The following is a 7,798-nucleotide window of genomic DNA, read 5'->3' as shown; positions in this document are numbered from 1 at the left end:
TGCAGTATGTGTCTATGAATTCTAACTCCGTTTTCATGTAATAGGCTAAGTAGAAAGCCCCGCCTTGGGAAATGGAAATTACAAGCCCAGCTGCCACTCCGCTAGACTAGGTGCTCCACGGGCCTCCGCTTTGAGGCGTGAGCACCCTCTTCACACAGGACTGGCTGAGGGGCTCCCACGCAGAGGGACTTGCCTAGAGCTGAGTAGTTGGGGAACGGATAGTAAACGAACAGTCAGCTGCCTACTTCTGACACACCAAAGACACCACCTAGTGAGTCTATGCCATCCACGAACAGTACCGTGGTCCCTCTAGGTTCTTAATAAAAACCTGGAAGCAGGTCCTTAGGTAAAGAAAAGGAGCTAAAGAGGTTAAGCAACTACTCAGTGTTAGACTGTCACCCAGCTCCACGCCATGAGCCGTTACACTGGAGTGGCCACAGAACGCCGGCCAGGCAGACCTGCCCAAGAGCGTCCATTCAGGAAGAACGCCCCTCTGAGCCCCAGGAGGTGGGGGCGTGGCTGCTAGCTAAATAAGTACGTGATGGGTCTTGGGGGCAACAGTCGGTGTGCCCTGGAGGCGACTGCGAGCCCACTGGTACCTGAAAACTCTGTCATTTCCATGCTCAGAAACATGGAGCTCAGGCCCAGGACCTCCACAAAATGGAACCCTCACTCACCGACATTGGAGGACACCGCCCTGTTCATGATATCAAGTGCCTCGTTAAATTTGTCCTTGACAGATGGGTGCGCCAGCACTTGGTCTGAGAACATGGACTTCCAACCCAGGTACCACTTGGTGATCTCCTCGTAATTTGGGCTGTTACTGAGCCAGGAGCACAGCACCTGCCAAAAGGGAACAAATGAGAAACCTGCATCCACAGTGGCAACAAATGGGAGCAAAAGTTCCAAAGGGGCCACTTGTTTTGTTTGGGTCCTGCTCCTACAAGCTGATGATACCTGCAGGGGTTTTAGGGGGCCAGCTCGGTAACTAAGTGCCCTGCATGTAAACTGCACCTCGGCCTCCCACCTACACAAGCGATACCAGTCCCCACCTTGCAGGGCTGTTGTGAAGGCGGGCGGGGGGGGGGGGGGTGGCGGGCATGTGGCAAATGTCCAATAAAGTGGCGCTCGCCATTCCTGCCCGCCTCATTCTTACCTTGCCGTGTAGTTTATCTTCCCGGTGTGGCCACAGCACTGCCACCCAAGGCTCCAGTGACTCCCTCCCTGTCCCCAATGCACCCCCAACAAAGCGAAGCAAAGCATACCTGAAGCCACTTGGGGAAGAAGTGCTTTTCAAGAAGCCCCACCAGGCTGGAGACAGAGATCATCCCTTCCCAGTCGATGACCCAATAAAAAGCATCCATGTGCTGCTGGTGGGGGTTGATGACCAACTCCCCGAGGCACATCCCTGGAAGAGAAACCCAGCCTCTAAGGCAAAGCCACACAGCAGCGGCGTCACCAGACAACGTCGGCCTTCGATCTGCTTTTAAAGGTCAAGTGTAAGCTCTTGTGGCAATTCTTAAAAACTGTTTTCTTCCCTAATCCAGAAATAGCTCTATTTTTAGAATCCAGTATGACAAAAATTTCAGAATACCTGTGGCTATACTGTCGGCAAAGGCCCGAACCGGACCAATCAGGAGGCAGGCAGGGTCTGATGTGGTTAGTGCAGAAAGGGGCCTGGTTAACATTTATATTCGGCCTCAGTGCACAAAATGCCACCTCTTATATACTGAGAAATATCATGCGCTCAGAGCTCAGAGGCCATCTTTTTAAGCAGCACCATCATTACCACCAGCCACAGAAACCAGTCACTGAAGCTGCTTGACTTGGATGCATCTCCCCGTTTCCTTACCCAGTTTGGGCACTATGTTCTTGACCATGAATGCTTCCCAGGAGCCGGGGGTGAAGACATCTTTCCAGGGCTGGAGGATGAGCTTGGCCGAGGAGTCGCTGGGGTGCCACTTCTGCAGGGCGCTGGCCAGCTTGCTGCGGATGGGGGAGTAGAGCGGCTCCAGGCGTGCCTGCATGAGAGGTAGCCACGGGTGGATCCACGAGTGGATGGGGACGGTGTCTGTCAGCGGGTTCCAGTTTTCCACCTGCAGGAGGAGTGGGGGAAAGGCAGCAGTTCACGCGGCCTGTGGGGCAGTCACACGATGACCCCCGTGCTCTCCTGGCGGAGGTCCCCGTCTTTGGCGCGTGTATGGGCGACACGGTCTCCGTTACATTTCCCCCAGAAAGGGACACCGACCCACCAACAGATGCATGCCATCTGTATTAAAGCTCAGAAGTGGCACAATTCTGATTTTACTAAAGAAGCCAAGTAAATGGATTCCCTATTAAGGGGTGGTTTTGGGGAAAAGTGCTGAGCAAAGGGCTGGAGTTAAGGAGTTAACATTACAGAACAGCGGCCGTGCTGAAGAATTCTGTGAATTCTGCGCATTGTAACAGCAGAAGAGAAACGCGAAACGAGTCCCCGTGCTTCCTGATGACCACAGTTTCCCACGCCCGGCCCCACCTCCTTCTGCAGCTTGGGGAAGACAAGCTGGTCCAGGATGTTATCCAAGATCCACACGGGAATGATGTGCACCCAGCTATCCAGAAAGTCCACCATCGGGTCACAGTTCCTCGGCTGCCAGTGAGTGACGATATTTCGAACAAATGGCATCCAGACTTCCCATATCAGCCTATGTGAGAAAGGCAGAGGGCGGCTGGCTAAAAGCACTGACTGGTTTCCACGTGTGCAAAGTACACCGCCACCCACCTCTAGGGTAAGAATGAAAATGGCAACAGCGGGGCAATCCGGTCACAGAAAACCATCGGACTGGCCCATGTGTTGGCCAGACGTGTGCCTGCCTCGACCCTGCTCCCCTGGCCGCCCACTTGGCCTCGGGGCCTGTCTCCTCAGTAGCACCTGCCTCCCTGGCAGGGCTGCTGCCAGGTCCCTTCCCACACCCACCCCCCAACCCCGCCCCAAGCGTCGTGTGCCTCCCCAGCTGGAGCTCTATCTGCACAGCCGACGCCCCTCATGCTTTGGGTCACAGCTTCAACGTCACCTCCCCCGAGAGACCTGTGCCCCCCCCCACAGGTGCACATACACAGGTGGGCACCCTTGTCATTCTCTACTGCCGGACCCAGGTGGCAGCCTGGGTTTATCTGTCCACTTCCTTGGTTGCCACCTGCCTTTACCACCTGCCTTTTCCCCTCACTGGAGACAGGCCACCTCTCCACTCCCAGGGTAAAGGCAGCACGGAGCACAGGCAGGTCCTCAGCGGCCACTTGACAGGTGTGGGGTGAACTACTGAATGAATCTAACCCCCCCGAGCAGCTCCGGCACGTGGCCGAGGGCTCATACAGGCAGTGCCCCCGCCCCACCCCCGGAGCACCTGTGGAAGGCATCTGCCGAGAGGTCCTGCCCCCCATGGGACAACAGCTGGTCGTTCTCCAAGAGGCTTTTCCACTTGGAGATGATCTCGGTGCCGTGCGTACAGTCCTGAGGAGAAACACTGCAGCTGAGAGGTAGCCGGCTGACGGCCCCCTTGCCCGTCTCGCACCCAGGCCCGCCCCGGAGGAGAGGCAGCGCAGTGGACCCCCTGCCCACTCACCTTGAGGGGGTCCCACTCCTTGAAGTAGTCCTTCATGAGCGGGTAGACGATGGCCACGGCCAGGTCCACGCGGTCGGACATCCTGTACTCCTCGTAGTACTTGTCCTGCAGGGTCTCGAAGATGCGGGCGCACTCGTCCAGGGTGAGGGGGTCACTGCAGCTGGGCTGCAGGCGCCGCTCGCACTCCTCCGCGAGCTCCAGGACTTTGCTCAGGTTGGAGATGACCCGCTGCTCCTGCTCCAGGACCTCCGACATCTTCTCCAGCTCATGGGACAGGGTGACCACTGTGTCCCGCTCGTGCTGCAGCCGCCGGTCGTTCTGGATGATCTCCTGCTCTGTGAGGTCGATGAGCAGCTGCAGGTTGTGCTCCAGCTCCGGCAGCGCGAAGCCGGGGGCCTTGGCCTCCTTGCCGGGCTGCGGCGGCTGCTGGGACTGCAGCGGGAGCCCATCGTCGGGGACGCTGTGCTTGTGGCTGATCTGGCTGTAGCTGTAGTAGACCTTCTGCTCCCGGCCCGTCATGTCTATGACCTTGGAGAAAGCGGCAGAGGGCACGCAGGTTAACGCTCACCACTGCTGCCCCGTCGGACACACACCTGAGCCCGGGGAAGGCACGACACTAGTGGGAACGTGTCAAAACCACACCGGTCGGCAGAGCTGGAGAAGGGCAGTGTTTCTCAAAGTGGGGCCTGGGCTGCGCTAGATTGGAAGAGACTCCAGGAACAAAACAACCAGGTACAAACCACCATCCGGTTCTTGACTCTGTCCCTCTGGACCAACCGGGTGGAGAAGACTTTTTAGCAAAACTGATGAAATATGAATGTGGACTATTTAGTTGAGATGAAAGTCTATTTTCATGGAAAAGTAGAGGCTGTACTGATCAAAGCAGGCAATGAGACAACATACACAATCAAAATATTGTATTTTGGTACCAAAAAAGGCATATTTAGATAAAAACACCTGGAAGGATGTACATCACAGGTGTGAAAACCGGTCATTTATGGGAAAGGAAAGTAATTCTAATATTTTTGCCTTTATTTCCTAATTGTCTAAAATGTACTGCATACTGCTCTGTAATAATAGTTGTTTTTTGAATTTAAAAACAACATGAAACATAACAAAAGCCATAAAGGCAACCGAGGAAATGAGCTAACTTCAATGTCTGAAGGAGACTGAGGAAACGAGAACGTGGCTGTGCTGAAGGAAACAGAAGCATCGCCATCACCTGAGGTGAGAGGGTAACCTCTGAACCACCTGTATTAGAGATACCTGGGGGAAAATAACTGAGCATGAGCCCCCAGGCCCCGTCTAGATCTGCAGCCCCAAGTAACCTGATACACAACACCCTGCCCTTTCAGAACCCCACTCGACTTTCTGTAGTACACAAACACTGTATCTCCTACGCTATGTATGTCCCATACAACAGACATCTGTCACCAATGTTCTCTGGCCACTAGAGACAGTAATGGAAAAGCCTCAGAGACTATCTGTACAGAACAGTGGTAATCATCTTAAATGCAATGCTGGGATGCCCTGAGGGCCCACTCCTGCTCGAGAAGTGACAACCTTCCCATGATTTAAGAGCCTTAAAGACTTTAACCTGGTGCCTGCGCTTCTAGGAATCTATCCTTAACAGCTGTAAAACAAAGACAAGCCTTTATACATAAACCAACCTGCCCCAAACCAAACCAGAAATGTTAAAGGTCCAGCAACAGAATAACAGGAACGTCCACAGCAACAGAATGACAGGAGCATCATTAAATTCACTGACGGCAAGCTCCAGAAAGCCGGGGACATTGTTCGACTTAGCACTCTCGTGCCACAAAGAGCGCTTGGCACAGGGCCGGGACAGTGATGAGCCTGAGCGTGAGTGGGGGGAGTGGGCGCAGGCTGCTGCTTGCCACAGAAGCAGCACACACACAGCTGGGACGGAGGGCCCGCGGGAACCTCACGAGCAAATGTTCGGTGACTGCGCCGTGTGTGGGTTATTTGTGTCTTCCAAGCCCCCATCCTGGACCAGACATCCACGGGCCCCGTACCTTGACCTGAGAAAGCTCCTTCTGGGGAGCAGTGAGCTTCTTGCTAATCCTGCCCTTGGCTTTCAACTCTTCCACTGTCTTGTAAGAGTATTTGGGCTTCTTCTTGCTTCCACTGGGGTCTTTCCTCCACTGGCTGAGCTCCTTCTGAAATTCCTGAATCAGAGGGATACAGTCCATCACAAGAAGGAAGGGCCACTTTTCACCACAGGTGGGGTCACTGAGACGTTCACAAGGTTCTGTGCCAAGGACCGTGCTGTGTAACACTAAACCCAGCCAAGGACACTGCTTGACACCCGCTCCCCACCCTTACCAATGCTGAGACCCCTTCCCCACACACCCAACCTTACGTTCTCCCCAGGACTTCTTGGCACTACTGCTCTTTTCAACCACACCGTGGTTACTTGTTTACCACATCCCTGTCGACCAGGCTCCACACCCATCCAGCGTGGGACACCAGCCTCCAGCATGGTGAATGGCGCACGGTAGCTGAGCGGGTGAGCGAGGTGAACAAACACCAGCTGAAAGGGGCACAGACGGCACCCGGCCCGTCTCCTGACTCACCTCCTCGGCTTCTTCTTCGGAGTCAGCCATGGGGAAGTCTTGCAGGGGCTGAGTGGTGCGCTCCGAGCCATATGCCCCCACGGCGCCCTTCCCTTTTCTCTGCTTGGCTTCGATTGGGTTGATGATACCTGACAAATTTCAGCAAAAGACAGACTTCAGGTCACGGCAGTTGCCATGTGTGAGAGCCACTCGGGGACCGCGCTCCCGGGTCCTTACTCAAGACGACGCACCACCCAGGAAGGAGAGCGCACTTCTGCCCTCACAACACTGTTCCGCTCCCGCGTGACGGGAGGCGTCTGTGCATTTGCGCTGCCAGAGCAGTGTGCTGATGTCACCGTATGTATGTCCTAAATACAGATTTCCATTTCCACTTGGATTCACTTTTTTAGCGGATGGGGATATTCGTTTATAACTGGAAACTCTGGCATCCTAGAGTCTACATTTTGTTAATTTGGAAGCCTATTAATACAGAAAGGGCAGTAATTCAGATAATATATTAATTGTGATCAAAGTGAGGTGAAGCTGCCGTTTAATATGAAACTCCATCTATTTTACTTAGTACTTCATGTCTCCCATGCTTCACTTGTTCTATAACATGTTTAAGCCTTGGAAATAAACGTGTCTTTCCTGTAAAAAAGTTTACAAACAGGACTACATTTCAGTGAAGAACCGCCCTCACCCCAGACTTCCCACCACACCGCTTCCAGCCAGCACTGTGGAAACGCCACCTTAGAACGCCCCTCACTCTCATTCCACGTCACCTTTTCCATCTTCACTCAAGTCCATGGATTTTTCATACGGCTAATAGTTACCTGTCCTGCCCCTTTGTGAGCAGGGACCACAAACTCATATGCCTTCAGGGCCCAGAAACGTTAACAGGAACAAGGAAAGTGGGCTGGGGTGTGGAGAAGGTTTCCAGAATAAGGCCGTGGCTGCTACCTGGGGCGGGAAGATTCAGCTAAACCAATCACTGCCAAGCAAATCTAGAATTCAGATTTTTAAATACTGGCAACCAGCTTGATTCTTTTAGAAACACTTGGGCGGGCCAGAAAGAGGCCTGTTTTCGGCCTGTCAGCCTGCAGCCTATTTGAACCCTAACCTCTCCCTCCTGCTGAAATAAGTGTATTCTATGTAACGTGAGTTCTGATAAAGTGCAGTGGCTTGGAGCACAACTGTCATGTGCTGCCAGAAAAGCGAAAAAGCAGAGAAAAGGCAAACCACGCCCCAGCTGCTCTTCCGGCCTCTGCCTGGCCGCCCTCGTGTGAGACTGTGGAGTGGGGGTGCCGCACCTTGTGCATTCTTCCCTAGGCCTCTTCCAGGGACATAGCCCATCTTCTGAAGAAGCTTCTGTCCAATTCCTTTTGTGTGTCTTTCCCAGCTGCCAAAATCCATGAAAGACTTGGTTCCTCCTGCAAAACCTTTCTGGCTGGGTTTAAAATTGCCACCCTGAAAAGAAGAAAAAAGAAGGAAAAGCCTAAGAAAGCAAGCTTGGCTGATGGGAACATGGCCTGGCAGTCACAGAGCACTGTGAAAAGTATCCTACTGTACAAACCAAACATACCTGTGATGTGTCTCAGGAAAGAGACAAGACCGCACTGC

General features: G+C 53.6%; 1 protein-coding gene across 2 annotated transcripts in view; it reads right to left on the bottom strand.

Moving 5' to 3' along the window:
• TFIP11 (tuftelin interacting protein 11) overlaps positions 1–7,798 on the bottom strand; it is a 32,563-nt gene that overhangs the window by 1,723 nt on the left and 23,042 nt on the right. The window contains exons 4-12 of one of the 2 annotated variants that reach the window (XM_059039505.2): positions 7,489–7,645; positions 6,200–6,327; positions 5,639–5,791; positions 3,603–4,130; positions 3,384–3,490; positions 2,516–2,684; positions 1,853–2,096; positions 1,266–1,408; positions 678–843 (exon numbers count right to left, since the gene is read on the bottom strand). In XM_059039505.2, the coding sequence (XP_058895488.1) occupies positions 678–843; positions 1,266–1,408; positions 1,853–2,096; positions 2,516–2,684; positions 3,384–3,490; positions 3,603–4,130; positions 5,639–5,791; positions 6,200–6,327; positions 7,489–7,645 (1,795 nt within the window). The remainder of the gene's footprint in view (positions 1–677; positions 844–1,265; positions 1,409–1,852; positions 2,097–2,515; positions 2,685–3,383; positions 3,491–3,602; positions 4,131–5,638; positions 5,792–6,199; positions 6,328–7,488; positions 7,646–7,798) is intronic. The other variant, XM_067015167.1, reaches the window with a different exon arrangement.

This window comes from Kogia breviceps, chromosome 15 (assembly GCF_026419965.1).
Source record: "Kogia breviceps isolate mKogBre1 chromosome 15, mKogBre1 haplotype 1, whole genome shotgun sequence".
NCBI lineage: Eukaryota > Metazoa > Chordata > Mammalia > Artiodactyla > Physeteridae > Kogia > Kogia breviceps.
Note: the sequence above shows the minus strand (reverse complement) of the source record. Positions and strands in the feature narration are given on the sequence as shown.